General features: G+C 41.3%; 1 protein-coding gene and 1 long non-coding RNA gene across 5 annotated transcripts in view; one reads left to right on the plus strand and one right to left on the minus strand.

Moving 5' to 3' along the window:
• LOC131233920 (histone acetyltransferase GCN5) overlaps positions 1 to 20,436 on the minus strand; it is a 64,641-nt gene that overhangs the window by 20,852 nt on the left and 23,353 nt on the right. For 2 of the 4 annotated variants that reach the window (XM_058230784.1, XM_058230781.1), the window contains exon 6: positions 18,709 to 18,819. In XM_058230784.1, the coding sequence (XP_058086767.1) occupies positions 18,709 to 18,819 (111 nt within the window). The remainder of the gene's footprint in view (positions 1 to 18,708; positions 18,820 to 20,436) is intronic. The other 2 variants (XM_058230782.1, XM_058230780.1) reach the window with 1 other exon arrangement.
• On the plus strand, positions 19,082 to 19,670 carry LOC131233922 (uncharacterized). Its single transcript, XR_009165414.1, has 2 exons — positions 19,082 to 19,302; positions 19,417 to 19,670. It is a non-coding gene; the product is annotated as an uncharacterized LOC131233922 (long non-coding RNA).

The raw sequence follows: 20,436 nt of genomic DNA on the forward strand, positions 1-20,436 counted from the left end.
ATTTCCACACTCGCTCTGTCAAGTTCTCGATTTTAACGGAGGAATCGCTGCCAATAGAAGTGTATAAGGACTTTACCGAGAACACGCTGGATTTGTCTAATTTCCATACTAAGGTGTTGATGCAGGACGGTCTAAACTAGAATGCATGTGTGAAAACAGAAATTATCCAGCGAAATAAACTAAGCAAATCAATTGAAATATTCAACATTCCACATCATAGTAAAGATAATAACAAAGGAAACATGCAATGGTTGCAGACCATCATCACAATCTTACGGTACCATATTCAAATCATGAGTGGATTGGATACAGCGAGGGATGGGACCTCCCGATCTTGCATGGTTTCAATCTAACAATCAATGCAGCTTCTCTAGTTTAGGAAATCAAAGGATTTCTGTAATAGGGACGGCTGGAAAATCTAAGAGAGGGTTGGGATCAATTATCAGATTTTCAGGGTCAATGGAAATAAAAAAATAAATAAAATACTAGGCATATAAAGAGAAGAAGAAGGTTGGAGGGCTAGAAATAGAATTTAGAAGAGAAGATTAGGGGAAGAGAAGAATTTACCACAGAGAGAGGGGAAGGAGGCACCAAGCTTTCATTAAAAAACCATTATTAGGTTTACGGTAGAAAGCACCCTATTTATAAAATTCGAATTTAAAAGAAAATGACTAAACTACCCCTATAACCAAAGAAGAAAAAAAAAAACACGCAAAACAAAACTTTCTAAATATTAAAAAAATAATAATAAAAAAATCCCGCGTAACAGATCAGTCTTCTAACTCATCCTACACGTGTGTCCTCCTAATGTTGGGCCTTCAATTAATCCAAGGACATATGTAGGGTCTTCAAAATCATCCTTAGTTGTGCCATTAACCAGGTCTTCAAAATCATCCTTGGTTGTGTCATGAACCATCATCGAGCTATAAAGATCTATTCGTCGGCCACTTTCGTCTTTAATAAACTTTGAAGGGTCTGATGTCCTCATCAACTCCCCTCAGGTGAGAAGAACTCGACTCCAATGAGTTAAAACTTTTGTGCATCTCGAGAAGGTCCAGATCAATCCGTTGTAGTTCCACTTCTGTAAGCCACGTGGAATCGGATGGTGGCTTGTTCTTCCATTTGACAAGGTACCTTTGGAAGCCCCCATCTCGTATGGAAACAAACTCCTCATCCACTATCCCTTCAATCTCTTCCTTACGGTCAATTGATGGTGGAAGGGGTGGAGTAGGTTGAGAAGTAAAGTAGGAAAGTGGCCAAGGGTGGAAAGAAGAAACAATGAAAGGGTTAGGACAGAGGACTAGATCTTCCACATTGATTGTCAGATTTATTCCCATTTCAGGTGGAAGGCCTACCCTGTACGCATTAGACCCAATTTTACGCAATACTATGAATGGTTCAGTACTGCGAGCTTGTAATTTCTTAGCGGAACCCGGAAGAAACCGCTCTGATCTAATCCTAACCATTACATAATCCCATTCATTAAATTCTATCCACCTACAATGTTGGTCAGTTGAACATTTATAATTATCATTACTCACATTTAATCGTTGTCTAACATGTGCATGCAAGTCATGAATGTGTCGTGCAAATGCATCGGCTGACTTGGAAGATCTTTGGGTAACTGACATGGGTAACAAGTTTCTGGGTATCCGAGGTTTGTACCCACTGACAATTTCAAATGGACTCAACCCTGTAGATCTATTGATTGAACTGTTGTAGGCGAACTCGGTTGTAGGTAGAATCAAATCCCAAGTTTTCACATGTTCGCCTACTAAGCATCGTAAGAGGTTTCCAAGGCTACGATTAACTACCTCAGTTTGGCCATCAGTTTGGGGGTGGTATACAGTAGAAAACTGCAAACGTGTTCCCATCATGTGTCATAGTGTCTTCCAAAAATAGCTGGTAAAACTCACATCACAGTCAGACACTATGGTCTTAGGTAAACCATGGAGACGGACCACACCATCGAAAAAGACCTTAGCAATATTAAACGCATCCAAAGTTTTAGAACATGGGATGAAATGCACCATCTTAGAGAAGCGGTCCACAACAACAAAAATGGAATTGTGCTTTTTAATCGTCTTGGGAAGCCCAAGCACGAAACCCATGCTAATGTCTTGTCACGGAGCATGTGGCACAGGTAATGGCATATATAATTAGAATTTTTCTTTTGCTGCTTCGCCATCTGACATGTTCTACACTGTCCTAAAATTTTGGCGACATCTCCCTTGAGACTTAGCCAATAGAAACGATCCTCTACAAGGGCAATAGTCTTATCACGGCCAAAGTGGTCAGCTATCCCTCCCGAAAGAAGCTCCTAAACGAGGAATTTATGGAGGGACATATGGGGAAAACATAAACGATTTCCTTTAAAAAGGAATCCATCTCTCAACATGAAATGCCTCACACTTTGCTGATCACTCGAGAGTGACGTATAGGTACCCCCAAAATCTGGACATGTGGGGTACTCGTCTCTCAGTTGCTCAAAGCCGACAATTCCTACACTCAAAGAATTGAGCAATGCCACTTTATGGCTAAGGGCATCAGCTAGTTTATTCTCTACTCCGGCCTTGTGTTTCTAGACAAATGAATACTCTTGAAGGAACGCAACCCACTTAGCATGCCTTGGGTTAAGTTTCCTCTGGGAGTAAAGATAACGTAAGGCCTCATGATCAGATAATAAGATAAATTCCTGCGGTAGGAGGTAGTGGCGCCAATGTCTCAAAGATTACACTACCACATAGAATTCCTTATTATAGGTAGAGTATTTTTGTTTTGCCTCATTCAGTTTCTCACTGAAATAGGCAATAGGATGATAGGGCTAAAAGTCAAGCAGGTTGGGTCGGGTTGGTGCTCAACCCTAGCCCAACCCAAGGTTCCTATACCTCAACCCTAACCCAACCCAACCCAACCTCGGGTTGGGAATTCTCAACACAAGCCCAACCCAAGCAGGCTCGGTCGGGTTGGTCGGGTGGATTCATGCTAATATTTTCATTATTACATTAGTTTATTGTATTTCAATACACGTCTTATTTTTTGTATCTATGATTTTATTAATTATATATGTAGTTATTTACCGTAAAGAACTTCATTTTTTTCAAAACAAATAAGCTAAAATATAGGACAACTATTTCTTTAGAAGTCGTGTTGTGTAGCACGCAATCTATTTGGGCGAGAGAAATGTGGCATATCTTATTAGCTTGAGTCATCGAAAATGATGTGGACCAACGAGACCCAAGAACACTGGAATTTCCTATGCCTTCAACACAGACATTCCACACTCAATTATAATTTATTAGTAACTTATATATTGATCGGGTTCGAGTTGGGTTGGGCAACCCAAGACCTCAACCTGAGCCCGACCCAAGTTTTATCGGGTTGATGTTTGCATAGCCCAAGCCCGAGATCGGACTCGATACATCCTGCCCAAGCCCAACCCAATGTCAGGTTGGTCACAGGTCGGTCAGGTTCAACCCGCCCAACTTTCAGCCCTACAAGACGACCCTCTTTACTCAAGACTCCACCTATACCAACACCAGATGCATCACACGTAACTTCAAAGACTTTATAAAAGTCGGGAAAGGCGCATGACGGGAGCTTCGACCATCTTGCCTTTAATTTCTTTGAAAGCCTTAACTGCGGCTTTCAACCACACGAATTCTCCTTTCTTCATACACTCTGTAATGGGAGCTATAATCGTGTTAAAACTCCTAATGAACCAACGTTAGAATGTGGCTAAGCCACGGAAGCTTCGCACTTCATGGATATTCCTCGGTTCAGGCCAATCAACTATGGCCTTGACTTTCTCTGGGTCTGCACGCATCCCTTCTGCTGACACTATAAACCCTAAGAACATAACCTGACTGAACATGAACAAACACTTTTTAAGGTTAGCGTATAATTTCTCCGCCCTAAGGACGCTACAGACCAACTTCAAATGTTCAAGGTGTGATTCTCCAGTGGTGCTATAGATCAGGATATCGTCGAAGTACACCACTAAAAATTTCCTCATGAACGGTCTCAAGACTTGGGTCATCACCCGCATGAAAGTGTTGGGTGCGTTAGTCAAGCCAAAAGGCATGACCAACCACTCATATAGCCCATCATTCGTCTTGAAGGTTATCTTCCATTCATCACCGGGGCATATAAGGATTCGGTAATATCCACTCTTGAGATCTATTTTGGAGAAAATGGTGGATTTAGCCATCATGTCTAACATGTCATCAAGCCTAGGCATGGGAAACCTATACTTGACCATGATTTTGTTGATGGCTCTACTGTCCACACACATGTGCCAAGTGTCGTTTTTCTTAGGTGTCGGTAAAGCAGGTACGGCGTACGGGCTCATGCTCTCCTAGATGAAACCCTTTCGCAGGAGCTCATCTACTTGCTTCTTCAACTCTGCATGCTTCGCAGGGTTCATCTTATAGGCAAGGAAGGTTTGATAGAGTCGACCTAGGGATAAGATCAATGGCATGCTGGATGTCCCTCATGGGTGGCAACTCATCCGGCAAATCCTCAGAGAATACATCTCTGTACTCCTCTAAAATCGGGGCTACCTCGTGGGATAACTCTACTGGTACTTCTGGTGTAGCCTCTCTAGCCACTAAGGCATACACTGTCGAATCCTCCTCAGTCTCTCTTTCAAACTCTTTAGCTGTGATGATGTGGAGAGACTTGGGTGTGGATTTCCTCACTTCTTTAGGCTCACTAGCCTTCTCACCTTTCTTCTGTGCAGTGTTTTGTGGTGGCATAGGATTCATTTTGATCTTTTTGCCATTATGCATGAAGGTACATGCATTAGAACGACCGTAGATCGTGACGTCATCATTGAATAGCCACGGTCTGCCTAGGATGATGTGACAGACATCCATGGGCAACACATCACACCACAAGGATTCCGTATAAGACCCGAACTCGATGGGTACAAGACATTGATGGGTGACAGGAAGGGAAGTCTTGTCTACCCATGAGACTTTGTATGGGTCAAGATGAAGGGTGGCCTCTAACTTTAGACAGCCTAAGGTGCTAGTGGAAATTACATTCTGGCAACTCCCATTGTCCACTATCACCTTACAATTTTTCTCGCCACACTTGGCGATCGTGTAGAAGATAGTGTTTCGATGCCAGTCAACACTACTTCTAGTTTGGGCTAGCACACACCTGACAACTGCTAGTGTGACATCATCACCCACCTCATCCTCATCACTCAATGATCCTACGGGCTGATATTCTTAGACTTCAGAGTCGCCCTGATCATACTCGTTATCCTGGGAATCGCCTATGACTAAGGCTTTTCCTTTGCTCTTAGTGGGACACTGACAACTGCTAGTGTGGCATCATCACCCACCTCATCCTCATCACTCAATGATCCTACGGGCTGATATTCTTAGACTTCAGAGTCGCCCTGATCATACTCGTTATCCTGGGAATCGCCTATGACTAAGGCTTTTCCTTTGCTCTTAGTGGGACACTGAGTTGCAAAATGGCCAATACTCCCACATTCGTAACATCTCACATTCTGTCCTCCACCTGGATCAGCACCAAGGATGCCTTTTCACTTGTCATCCCTAGGCCTAGGCAGAACATTCGCCTGCACCCTAGGTTGATTACTAATGTTGGGTCTAGTTCCCTGAGAACCAGTCCTAACATTAGAGTCTCGGGAATTGAACCGTCTTGTGATAGGAGTCTTCAGATACTGCTCTAATTCCTGCACCGCTTGGTACATCTCGTCCAAATCTATCACAGGACGAGCCCAAAGCTCATGTTGAAGATCCGATCGAAGGCCCGTCTTGAAACACGTGAGCATTACTAGAGGGTCTTCCTCAATGTCACATCGCATCATGAATTCCTCAAATTTTGCGATGTATTTCGTGACAGGCATGGATCCTTAGCGTAAAGATTGTCATTGTTCCAGGAGCTTCTGGTATAGTTTTCATATCGCTCCATTGGGTAACGGGAGCTCCTCCCACCCGTTCAATCTTACGCTCTTTATTGGTCCAATACATCTTCGCTTGCCCCCACCTACCTGCGATTGCACATCTCCCCCAACGGTGGGGTTTTCCCTTTGGGATGCCTCTAATCGCTCAAGTCTAGCTTCGGTGGCAATCAGTTTTCGTTCGATATTTTTATTGGATGTTTCTATGACAGTTATCTTTTGGAGTAATTGAACGAGGTGATCGTTTAATTGCCCGTTACTCATGATGGGGTGTTGGCCAAAACCCTTACCACTTCTAGTGGGCATACAGTAAAAACTCGAACTCGATTTTCCCAAGCCCGACTCGAAGGTTTGAACAGACCTCAATATGGATGTATGATGCTATTTCTATATGATGTATGAATGCTGCAGATTTTCAAATTTAACTGGAATGAAAACACAAGTTTGGAAATTTAGACTTACATCTCACAGGACTATGAATCTGAAAAATCAGGATTGCAATTTCTGTGGGATGTAGATATGGAATTATCTAGACAATCCTAGATGAGAAAACATATGATCCTAAGTTTAGATAACTCAATCTAACAAAAACCATGCAAAACCTAAACCTCTGATACCAAATTTGATGTAGGACGGTCTAAACTAGAATGCATGTGTGACCACAAAAATTATCCAGCAAAATAAACTAAGCAAATCAATTGAAATATTCAACATTCCACATCATAGTAAAGATAATAACAAAGGAAACATGCAATGGTTGCAGACCATCATCACAATCCTGCGGTACTATATTCAAATCATGCGTGGATTGGATCTGGCGAGGGATGGGACCTCCCAATCTTGCATTGTTTCAATCCAACAATCAATGCAGCTTCTCTAGTCCAGGAAATCAAAAGATTTCTGGAATAGGGACGGCTGGAAAATCTGAGAGAGGGTTGGGATCAATTCTCAGATTTTCAGGGTCAATAGAAACCAAATAAAAAATAAAAAATACTAAGCATAGAAAGAGAAGAAGGAGGTTGGAGGGCTAAAAATAGAATTTAAAAGAGAAAAGATTAGGGGAAGAGAAGAATTTACCACAGAGAGAAATGGGAAGGAGGCACCAAGCTTTCATTAAAAAAATATTATTAGGTTTAGGGCAGAAAGCACCCTATTTATAAAATTCGAATTTAAAAGAAAATGCCTAAACTACCCCTATAACAAAAGAAAAAAAAAACGCGCAAAACAAAGCTTTCTAAATAAAAAATTAAAAAAAATCCCACATAATAGATCAGTCTTCTAACTCATCCTACACATGTGTCCTCCTGATGTTGGGCCTTCAATTAATCCAAGGACACGTGTAAGGTCTTCAAAATCATCCTTAGTTGTGCCATTAACCGGGTCTTCAAAATCATCCTTGGTTGTGCCATTGACCAGGTCTTCAAAATCATCCTTGGTTGTGCCATGAATCATCATCGAGCCATAAAGATGTATTCATCGGCCACCTTCGCCTTTGATAAACTTTGAAGGTAATGTCCTCATCAGGTGTCTTCCCTAAACTAATTCGGCTTGCAAATGTTTATGCGACTAAGGAGAGCGATATAATCTTCAATCTCCCAGTCCTGGAGATCTCTTTTGCACATAAGATTCCATACGATTTCTTCCCCCACAACTGAGTAACAATTCGCTACTTTGCTAGATCGATTTAGCGCAAAACGAAATAAGCTTGGAAATTCTTCTTTGAGGGTAGCTTCTCCCATCCAGGCGTCTTCCCAGAAACGAGTCTTTTTGCCATCTCCTAGAGCAATACCAATGCCTTTTAGAACCTCCTCCTTCATGGATAGCACATCTCTCCACGGCACAGATGCTTTGTACCGTGACGACTCCTTAGTCCACCATCCTCCCTTTGAGCGTCCATACTTGCTTTTGACTAGGGTGTTCCACAAAGTCCCATTCTCGATCCCAAGCCTCCAGATCCATTTTCCTAGGGCTCGATTCATTCTTTTGAGATCTTTCACCCCTGCTCCTTCTTTCCTCTCCTTGCACACCTCCTTCCAATCTACCAAATGAAATTTCTTCCTCTTCCTTCCCTTGCCATAGGAAGTCTCGTATAAGCCTTTCTAGAGTTGACATGATCGAAGTCGGGCATTTGAATAGGGACATGAAATATAAAAGCAAATTCGAAAGCGCCGCTTTGATCAAAGTGAGACGACCACCCAAAGGCAGGTATTTGCATTTCCTTCTTGTTAGATACTTCTCGAACCTATCAATGACCTTGTCCTATAAAGATATTGGAGGCTTATCTATACATAGCGAAAGACCCACAAACGTGGTCGGGAGCATGGTATGCCAAATCGGTTACGTATCGGCCGATACGTAACGGTAACGATACGAGCCGTTACGCGATTCGGGGCCGAAACGGCCGATTCGGATTTTTGTACCCGTATCGGCCGATACGGGCGTAACGGTCTGGCGTAACGGTCAGCGCCGTAACGGTCGAAAAACGGCCATTTTTTTTGCATTTTAAGCTCCGTTTTTGATGTTTTTTCGAAACTTCTTGCTTCCAAACTGTTTCTCACTCCTTCTACTACTAATTTCGACCAACCTTGGCTGGATATTTGAGGAAAAAACACATTATATTGCGGATTTTGTTGAATCAAAGCTTGGTGGGCCATTTTTCATAAATTTGTCAAAAATAGGTATTTATACTTTTTTTAATATGTTTTGCTGTTTTAACCATCTCATATGATGTGTTAATCATAGTAGAACATGTTAATATTCATTTTACAGATTTGGGGTGCCATTTTATATTTTTTTCTATTTACGCATGAATTTTGCCCCTTTTTTTTAAAATTCAAAAAATCAATTTTTAATGATTGTTTTGCTGTTTTAATCATTCCATATGATGTGTTAATCATAGTAGAACATGTTAATGTGCATTTTACAGATTTGGGGTGCCATTTTATATTTTTTAAATATTTTTTTCTATTTACGCATGAATTTTGCCCCTTTTTTTTAAAATTCGAAAAATCAATTTTTAATGGTTGTATTGCTGTTTTAATCATGCCATATGATGTGTTAATCATAGTAGAACATGTTAATATGCATTTTACAGATTTGGGGTTCGATTTTATATTTTTTAAATATTTTTTTCTATTTACGCATGAATTTTGCCCCTTTTTTTTAAAATTCGAAAAATCAATTTTTAATGATTGTTTTGCAGTTTTAATCATGCCATGTGATGTGTTAATCATAGTAGAACATGTTAATGTGTATTTTACAGATTTGGGGTACCATTTTATATTTTTTTAATATTTTTTTCTATTTACGCATGCATTTTGCCCCTTTTTTTTAAAATTCAAAAAATCAATTTTTAATGATTGTTTTGCTGTTTTAATCATTCCATATGATGTGTTAATCATAGTAGAACATGTTAATGTGCATTTTACAGATTTGGGGTGCCATTTTATATTTTTTAAATATTTTTTTCTATTTACGCATGAATTTTGCCCCTTTTTTTTAAAATTCGAAAAATCAATTTTTAATGATTGTTTTGCTGTTTTAATCATTCCATATGATGTGTTAATCATAGTAGAACATGTTAATGTGCATTTTACAGATTTGGGGTGCCATTTTATATTTTTTAAATATTTTTTTCTATTTACGCATGAATTTTGCCCCTTTTTTTTTTAAATTCGAAAAATCAATTTTTAATAGTTGTATTGCTGTTTTAATCATGCCATATGATGTGTTAATCATAGTAGAATATGTTAATGTGCATTTTACAGATTTGGGGTGCCATTTTATAATTTTTTAATATTTTTTCTATTTACGCATTAATTATGGCCCTTCTTTTTTAAATTTAAAAAATAATTTTTTAATGATTGTTTTACTGTTTTAATCATGCCATGTGATGTGTTAATCATAGTAGAACATGTTAATGTGTATTTTACAGATTTGGGGTGTCATTTTATAATTTTTTTCTATTTTCGAATTAGTGACTTTATGTTTTTATTTGCTTATATTGGACAGGTTTTGCTTTGGAGCTTCTTAGGGTTTAGTTAGAATATAAAATCATCTTTATTAACATAGGTCATACACTCATACTCAAATCTAATTATCTAGTGTCTACCTAAGCCTAAAGAAATGTCTGGGTCTGGCCAACAACAAGTGATGATATTGGATGGCAACATTGTGAGAGGGTTGGTGGTACTAGGCACCAAATGAAGTACAAGTATTGTGATAGACTAGTGACTGGTGGAATTACCCGTCTCAAATAACATTTGGCACATCGAAAGGGTCAAGTTGCGCCATGTAGTAGAGTACCGAAAGAGATAATGCTGATAATGCAAGCTAGTCTGGATGAGTCGAAGGGTAAACGTGCTGCTGTGCAAAAGAAGAAAGATGATATTTTGGATGCAGCTCGACGGGAAGTGTTTGGTCCTGAATATATGGCCATTCGTGATGAAGATATTATTGATTCTGACGAAGATTCAGATCGAGAACTTACTATAGCTAGGAGAGAGAGCTTGCGTCTAGCTCGTGAAGAGGAAGAACGTCGCCGCATGTTTGGCACGCATGGGTCAGTGCGTGATACAGGGGAGACAGTGGGAGTGCAACTACTTCTGCAGGGGGGGTAGGTTTGGTGGGTTACGACGTATGTTTGGGAGCCGACGACAGACATCTTCACATGATGCCCCTATACGTTTGGATGAAGAAGTAAATGAGCCTAGGAGACCCTCTATTGATCCAATCCTATTTAGGAAAGAATCAACTAAACAAAAGAAGATAACACAAATGTGGAGTAGAACTTCCGTTGAAAAATTAGGTAGAGCAGCAGCAAAGTTATTTATACATGCCAACATACCTCCTAACGCAACCAATTCTCCATATTGGCAGGTGGTAATTGATGCAGCAGTAAAAGTAGGTGAAGGAATAAAAGCTCCCACGGCTAAGGAGATTAGGGGGAACTGGACAGATGCAGAGTATGCGGATGTAAAAACATACGTGGCTACCTTTAAACCTGTATAGCAAGCCAGAGGATGCACAATCATGTGTGAACGCAGCATGATTAACTTCATGGTATACTGCCACTTAGGAATTATATGCCACAAGTCAATTGATGCCTCAGAGGCAACAAAAAATTCTACTTATATTAATGGACTAATGGATAAAGTTGTGGACGAGATTGGAGAGGAGAATATAGTGCAGATTGTGACAGATAATGAAGCAACATATAAGCTTGCAGGACATATGTTGATGGATAAGAGAAAACATCTTTTTTGGTCACCATGTGCTGCCCATTGTATTGATCTTATATTGGAAGATATTGGGAAGAAAAAGAATGTTAAGGAAATGGTCGAAAGGGCAAGGGAAGTGACAACGTTTATTTACAACCATAATCAAGTAGTTGCAATAATGAGAAAGTTCACGAAAGGACGAGAGTTGTTGAGGCCTGCAGCGACTAGATTCGCAACAAACTTTATAGCATTAGAGAGTTTATTCCAGCATAGGGAAGAGTTGAGTGAGATGTTCGCTTCCCGAGAATGGCTCAACACAAAACATGGGAAGAAGACATCAGGAATACCGGTCGAAGTTGCGAACACCATACGGGACAACAAATATTGGAAGAAGGTCAAGGCGATCCTAAAGGTGATGGAGCCACTAATGAGGGTACTCCGTCTTGTTGAATCCGATGAAGCACCTACCATGGGCTTCCTATATGATGCCATGGATAAGGCAAACTTGCAATTCAACATGATTGTAGAAGTTGGCAGACTTATTGGAAGATGATCGACAAGAGATGGACAAACTAACTCCATCACGATCTTCATGCAGCAGGTTACTACCTAAATCCTAGGTATAGATATGCCCAATCATTTGTTGCGGATGATGAAGTTCGTGTCGGGCTAAAAAATGTGATAAAGAGATTAGAGCCTGACTTAGATCTGCAAATAAAGGCATTAAATGAATTAGATACATTTGGAAATCGCCTTGGTAGCTTTGGAGATGCTCTTGCACAGCATGCAGTATCTAGATTGCAACCGGCCGAATGGTGGATTAATTTCGGAGAGAGTACGAAGGCTCTCCAAAAAATTGCAGTAAAAGTTTTGAGACAGACAACATCTTCCTCTAGCTGCGAAAGGAATTGGAGTTGTTTCGCGCTCATTTATTCAAAGAATAGGAATAGATTGCAGACTAGAACATTAGATAGACTTGTCTTCATGCACTACAATATAAAACTAAGAATGCGACGACATCATAGGAGCATTACAACTGCTGATGATGGAGACTACTGTCCAATAAACTTGGATAATATTTATGATGAGGATGACCCACTTCTACCTTGGTTGGAAACAAGGGAAAAACAAATTGAAGAAGATAGTGAAGAATTGGAAATTGATGACCCAGAAATACGCAGAGTGCAACAAGAGAGTCGTGCAGATGTGTTGGACCCAGTAAGAGGGGCAGCGTTTATGCCACGTACAGATACGGCTCAAGATCAACAAAAGAGTATGAGCAATGGTAGCGTGACCGTGTTGGATGAAGACGATGACCCCCTTGCCCCTGGTGCTGGCACTTCTGGTGTTGCTCAGTGCCCTATACAGCCGTCTACAGATCACGATGTCGATGAACAGCGACGAGGTGGTACACGAGGTCGGACTTATGAGTGTACCGAGTCACGATACAGCCAGCAGGAGGTGGGTACATCTAGTGGTGCACCGGGTCCGAGAGGTTCGAAACATCAGCAGGCTCATGGTCTTGGTTATTATGATGGATATTCTTATGGTGAATTGAATTATGATGGTTATACTAAGCCTGTTCCATCACATTCATGTTGGAGTAGCCCTCCTGATCAATATCCATATGATTATAGATATCCAGATCCAAATCCAAGTTACTCATCACATCAGACGCACTCTCAATCTCAAGATTCTCAACAGCCTGAGTATGGGCACCAGTATGGCTATTCGACGGGCACTGGTGGATATCCTTATTCCGGGTCAGAGTCGTTGCCTAGTCAGGATCAGTCATCCTCTAGTTTCGTTGATCTAGTATTTCCTTCTGGCACTGGATATTATGGATATGCAGCATCGACACCTATTGGATAGCCTCAGCCTGATGGTGACGATGATGATGATGTGGAGGTTGAGCAACCACAAAAACCAGATTTTCATTTTGGTGGTGACTTGTGATTGTGAGTATATATTTGTGTTAAGGTAAGTATTTGTTGCAGCAGACAGCTCACAACAGTATTATTGCAAGAAGCCATGCACACACTTGACACTGCCGAACTTGTATTTAAAATAGCTCCCCTGACAACCAATCAAGTAATCCTTAATCAAGTTGCAGGGGAGTATATCAGACACTACTAATTATTATTTTTTAATATTCTTGACTTGAGGATGTTAGGTCATAGAAAGGAATCACACTATCACAGTCACGTGCACCACACTGCACAGGACCACCGGTATGTTCGAGAAATTCCTCAAAAATAATTGCAAACACCTAATGTAAGATATTTTCATTTTACATTCATTCTAATATATCTATCATTGATAGTAGATAGTTAGAAAATTAAATATATGAATTTTGTAGTCAAATTCAGGTTATCTGGTTCATAAATTCATCAGACAGTCCGATACAACTTCTCACCAAAGAGTGGACCGTTACACCACCATAAACATGTTCCAATTTATAAATGAATGCATATTTGGAATGCTTAGAATATTCTGGATTTAATCCATATTTTTTCATATTTTTTTGGCAAAAAAAAATTTTTGCGCCGTTACAGGCCGTTACGCCCCCGTATCACCGTTACGCCCCCGTATCCGTATCGGTTTTGGAGGTCACCGTTACGCCAACCGATACCGATACGGGACACCTTGGTCGGGAGTCTTCCCACTGGACAATCAAAGTAATTAGCGAATTCCTGTATTTCACCTTCCTTCATATTCACTCCAAACATCTTTGACTTTTCCAAATTTACTTTAAGACCCGAAACTACCTCAAAGCACCAAATAGTGGTGATAGGTTGCTCACTTTCTCCTGGTCTGCTTCAGAAAACAGAAGCATATCATCTGCAAACTGAATGTGGGAAATCGTTGTATCCATTCCTTTCACTCTAAGGCCGCTAATGGTTCCTTCATCCTGACCTTTTCTCAACATTCTGGATAGGGCCTCCCCAACAATTAAAAAAAGAAAAGGAGATAGCGGATCACGTTGGCAAAGGCCCCTTGAACTGCCGAAGAAACCTTTAGGGGACCCATTAAGAAGAATTGAGAAATAAGTTGAGCCCACGCATTCCCTCATCCACCCTCTCCACTTAACCCCAAATCCCATACGATGTAACATGTACTGTAAGAAACCCAAATCGATGTGATGATACACCTTCTCTAGATCAAGTTTACATAGAAGTCCCTTAGAGCCGGACTTATGACACGAATCCAAGCATTCGAACGCAATGAGGGCACTATCTATAATTTGTCTTCCCGATATAAAAGCCCTTTGATTATCGGATATGATCTTTCCCATCACTCCTCTCAGCCGGGATGCCATAACTTTTGCCAAAATCTTATAGGGTCCACCAAGTAAACTGATTGGTCTGAACTCTTTCAAGGATTCTGCTCCCGTATTCTACAAAGGAGGCCACGAGATCTTTAGAGATATGCCCTCTATCATAGAATTCATTTATGAATTCTATAACATCTTCCTTTAGGACATTCCAGAATGTTTGGAAGAAGATCATTGGAAAACCATTAGGCCCAGGGGCCTTATCACCATCCAAAGAGTCCACCGCCCCTTTCACTTCTTCTATTGAGAAACGGGACTCGAGATCTTTGGACTCCTCTTTTAAGATGCAATCGATATGAAGATGATCTAGTTTTGGCCTAGGCCAAGCTTCTCCCTGAAGGAGTTTACTGAAGTACTGTATAGCTTCTTTTGAGATTTTTTCCATGTCCTCTATTCGGGAACCATTACAATGTTGTTGATCTTGTTAGCTCTTGCACGCGCACTAGCTATACTGTGAAAAAATTTAGTATTTTTATCTCCTTTAATCCATTTGCTTCGTGATTTTTGCCTCCATGAAATCTCTTCTTCAAGCATCCTTGTTGAATAATTCTGGATTAGCTGGACTCTTCTGTTCCAATCCGCTGTATACATGGGGCCTTCTTTAGCTTTTGAATCAATTGCCTACAGCTCTGAAAGGATTTCTTTCATTTCCAAATCCCTTTTTCGAAGATCCACTACTTTCCACCTCTTCATCTTTTCCTTAAGTAATCTCAACTTGCAGCCGAGCCTAAATGCAGCATAACCATCTACTTTGAACCCTGCCCACCAGTCTTTTATGAGATGATGAAAACCTTCAATCAACAGCCAGGAGGATTCAAATCTGAACGGCTTCGGACCCCGGTCTTGATCTTCTACTAAGAGAAGCAGCAGGTTGTGATCTGAGTGGGTCTCGGGAGGATAGACAGTGACACCAGTGGAAACGCTTCAAGCCAATCAACCAAAATCAGGAATCTGTCCAATCTAGACAAAGTCGGGATCGCTCGTTGGTTGGACCATGTGAATCTGGATCCAAGCAGGGGAAGATCTATAAGTTCCTGATCTTCAATCCAATTCGAAAAACAACGCGTAGCATTTGTGACCTCCCCCCTATTAGATTTCTCTTCAGCATATCGCATAATGTTGAAGTCCCCTCCCAAACACCAAGGACCATTGAAATTCTGTCGAGCTGCCTTCAATTCCTCCTAGAACGTGCTTCTTTTATCCTCTTGATTAGGGTCGTAAACAGCGCTGATAAGGCATCTAAAGTTAGAGCATACCTCTCTTAGGATGACTGAAACTGCGAATTCTCCTTTCTAGCTTTGCTCCATAGCCCAAACTGACGACTTCCATGCTAGTACAATACCTCCCGCACTTCCTTTTGCGTCTACAGTTACCCACTCCACATCTTTCTCCTTCCAGAGAGAGCCCATAAGTTTATCATTGAAATTTTGAACCTTTGTTTCCTGCAGGCAAATCATGTATGCCTTGCTTCTGCCGCATATATTTTTGAGTATTCTTCTCTTCTGTTTTGACCCCACCCCTTTGACGTTCCATGATAGAATCTTCATCTAGGAAACTGATCCACCCCTTAATCCTTTCTTACTGCTTCCCGGGTAAGCTCCACTGATCGGATTGGGACTGGATATTAGACTGTGGAGTTCCCTGTTGTTGCTTGATTTGGTTGGGAATTTCCTTGGGGATCTAACTTGAATCAGAGGTCTACCGCGAGACTCTATACACTGGAAAATGGCTATATAATCCTCTAGATGATCACCAAATGATAGGCCAATAAATCTTCCTACATGTCCCATAGCATCTATGATCCATCTTTTCTTTCAGATGATGCTGGCCAAGTTGGCCCGTTGAACTTCCAGCTCCGCCCTTGACACTTGATCTCTGTACATAGCTTCACTAGATCTTCCCATTCTTATCTGCAAAGGCTCTACTTCTATGATTTCTTCCCTTATTTGTTCCTGAAATAGCGTTACTAAAGCTTGATCTGACATTGCATCTCTGGATGCCAGGGAACGGGGTGACGAAAGGGTAGCTGCATATTCCGAGGTCCCTAACTGGCCATCAAAGTCTTAGGCGAAGGATTTTTCTCCGTTCATCGAGCGAGGGGATGGATATGCTTCAAGGTGATTATCTGAAGTTTCCACAACATACAGATCAGTCTTCTTAGGGTGCGAAACTTGCAGAGGCAAAATTCAGAATCCCCTATAATCTAAAAGTAGCCATGCACTTAAATTATGCAGTATATTTACAAGAGTTTGAATTTAATTACTAAATTAACTTTAATACTCCTAATTAGTGTACGTATGTGATGCGTGACAAAATGATTGTAATAAGGCCATTGAAATATATACTTTGGCTAAAAATGGTGAAATTCTGAGCATCGGATGGGCCACAAGCATAGGATCACAACCGAATGACTAACCAATGATTTTTAACCGTTGATTTACATGGACAATGTTAGGACTGCTCAGATCATTCTATTGACATAATTTTAGTGATGTAGTTGATATTCTGATTGTTTTGGGATATAATCAGCGGGCCATGTGCACAATAGACTAGTAGCCTAATGACACGTGTTATATATGCGACTCTCCTATCTTTAAAAATGAGCAAAAGAAGGAGATGATTGGAAATCCAAGCAAAAGGAAGGGATTGCGAAACTCGCCAAAAGTGAGGATTTGAAATCCCCTCTAATCCACCCTGCCAAACATCCGGAGGATTTGGGATACCCTCAAATCCCTTCCAATCCCCCCAAATCCACAGTGCCAAACGACCCTAAAGGATTGTGCAATTCCTCATACTGGACGATGAAATAGAAAAATATCACCTACAACCTTGGAACTCGAAAGAATGAAGTATCATCTGGTTCCTACACACAAAAAGTTATATGGTCCTGGGCTTCATCAAATGATAGTTTTCTAAAGCACATAATTACATACATGGTGGGCCCATGGGTGATCCCAACCTTTGATCTGACAGCCCCCCACTATGGATAGGGAATGTGATGCAAGACAACCACTTGCTCGAAAAGCTCGAACTGATAGAGCATGGTGAATCAATCGCTTTATCTCATAGCCCAGGCCCCACACAGGCAGCCCACCCTGAGTGTGCCCCTGCATCTCACAGGCCACTCCACCCTCACACGGGCAGCCCACCCCGAGTGTGCCCCTACATCTCACAGCCCGCCCCACTCGAGCCCAGTGTGAAAATACCCCTGCATTAATCGCCCCTGTTGCGGAGTCTTGAACACGGTACCTCTCGCTCTAATACCACTTTGATACAAAACAATTAACCACTTGCTCTAAAAGCTCGAACTGATAGAGCATGGCAAATCAATCCATTTATCTCATAGCCTAGGCCCTACATTACATGGGTTAGGACCTCAGCCGAACCCCCCTCATGGGCCCCACTTCACATGGGTTCCGCTTCACACGAGCCACCCTTCTCACACGGGCCACCCACCCCGAGTGTGCCCCTGCATCCCAAAGGCCACCCCACTTGAGCCTGGTGTGAAAATGCCCCTGCATTGGGATGCCCCAAAAATCTCCTCAATTGGAAGATCCTAACTAAATCTCTGGCCAATTTTCTGTTGAATGTTTGAATTTGCCAGCCCAGGGTTTGGGCGAATGGCTAGCATCGTGGCTTTACTCTCCACAGACGCAAGTTTAATTCCCCACCCTGTGATTTACCCGATGCACATGGTTTGCTAGTGATTGTGTGCTTTTGTAGGGATTAGTCTCACCTTAAAAGAGAGGCGGGGGCACCCTATTGTCATTTAAAAAAAAAAAACTGTTGAATATGGGTCATCACTTTTGTTCATCATCTTCTTAATCATCTAACTATATGCCACTGATGGAAGGAAAAAAGAACTCCCAATCTGGGAGGTTCTGGGGCATTCAGCATCAACAAGGGTGCCCCTCAGATCAACTAATATGTAAGGTATTTTGCACCAAAAAGAACCTTGATTCCTTGATATCAAGGAGACACAAGCATGAGGTGGCGCTGTCTGCAATCCATGGTAACCAGGCCCGCTAAAGATGAGAGTTAAGCCACACAAACAGGGTTAAGAAGTAATATCTTATGCCAGGGCCAAGAGTGACTTCCCATATATAAGTTTCTATATCCCAAATGGTTGACCAGAGAATCCAAAGACTGTCAGACTATAGTGGCAACAGGAAAAACAGTAGCAAATTGATCTAGCTCACAATAATTATTTTTACCTGCCTCTGCCTGCGAATCATAGTGGATAAATCAATGTATGGGAGCTTTGGATCGATTTTGCATTCCATAAGGATTCCCCCATCATAATCTTTGATGTACCTGAAACGGAACTAAACATACATGTTTACTTAAGAGTAACAAACTAAACTAAATGTTCTGCACCATTAGCTTTATAACAGAAGCAGCAACAAAATATGGCATTGGAGAAGCTACAAAAAGGCCATATTAGCCTCATAACATTCACATCAACAAGGAAACTTTGCTTTTAAGTTTGACATGGTTTAATTTGATTAGAGAAGAAATTGGCCCATTCTTCCAGAATAATGGGAAGGGAACTTCTGAAGAGGTTTTTTGTTGAAATACTGGAAGACCCACATCATACTTAAAGAACAGAGACGTGTGAAGGTTACAATGATGGATTCAAAAATAATTACGTAAAGGCCATATGGCAACGGTGGGAGCCGTTACACGATACAGGCTGTAATGGCCATTCTGAAGGAAAAAAAAAAAGAGGCCCATAAGAGCCCTATAACAGGCCTGTAGCAGGTCAATACCAGGCCGTAACAGGACCATTACGGGCCCATAACTGTCCAGTTATGGGGCTGATGCATTTTCTTCCTTTGATTTTTTATTTTTTTTTGACTGATACAGTGTCGTAGGTGGCCGTTACCACCCGTATCATAACAGCTATAAGGCTCGCCGTACAGTTATGGGGCTGATGCATTTTCTTCCTTTGATTTTTTTTTTTTTTTTTGACCGATACAGCGTCGTAGGTGGCCGTTACCACCCGTATCATAACAGCTATAAGGCTTGCCGTTACGGTCACCGTTACCATAATTGAATACCTTGGTTAAATAGTATGATTCTGAAGCCAATGATCCTACACATGTCAATACAGCAACTGCATGAAGACTAAAGAGCTGTCAGCAGGTTGGATACTGGTGTACCCTAATCTGGACCCTTTCAAGGGGGTCTGATTTGGGTCATGTCGGGTTCAGATACAGATACCGTATATGATATCCCAGATCCGAATCTGATGAGTTTCGGATATCCCATCAGGTCCTGTCAGGTCTAGTTTCAAGCTTGAATTAGGAGTAGGAATTGGTTACAGAATCGGGTCCAGATCTGGATTTGAGTAAATACCAAATACACGCCTTCTGCACGATTGTCAATGATAAAGATAATAACTAAAGGATAAAATAATACATATACCATAGTACTCAATGGGCATCTGAGCTGGCCCAATTTTGTAACTGGATCCATGTTGCTAGACTGGTATCCAGCCCAATTATTGATCACGCCCAAAATATGGATCTAGATCCAATTAAATTGCATCAGATACTCCAGGAATCCATGGATTGGGTAATCCATTGACAGCCATAGCCCTTAGGTGTGTGCACGCACTGACCCATCCATCAAGTGGGCTGCACTGTTGTGTCATGGGCACATAGCCAGAAAGCAAACCAGTCCATGCATAACATGGGCCACCCGTGTGCAAAAAAAATAGATATTAGAAAGGATTAACCATCCACATTTTATGTACATGTGTGATCCACCTCATGACCAAGCCAGCCTGATTTTCTAGTCATGGCAGATACATGGTGGTCCCAATTGATGAATGGCCGGGACCTCGAACACACATGCCAGATTGGAGCTAATAGAGCAGGATTCGAAATCACATCTCACAGTTAACCTTATCATGCTTTTGAGAGTAGTTTCTTACTCAC

Source organism: Magnolia sinica, chromosome 18 (assembly GCF_029962835.1).
Source record: "Magnolia sinica isolate HGM2019 chromosome 18, MsV1, whole genome shotgun sequence".
Classification (NCBI taxonomy): domain Eukaryota; kingdom Viridiplantae; phylum Streptophyta; class Magnoliopsida; order Magnoliales; family Magnoliaceae; genus Magnolia; species Magnolia sinica.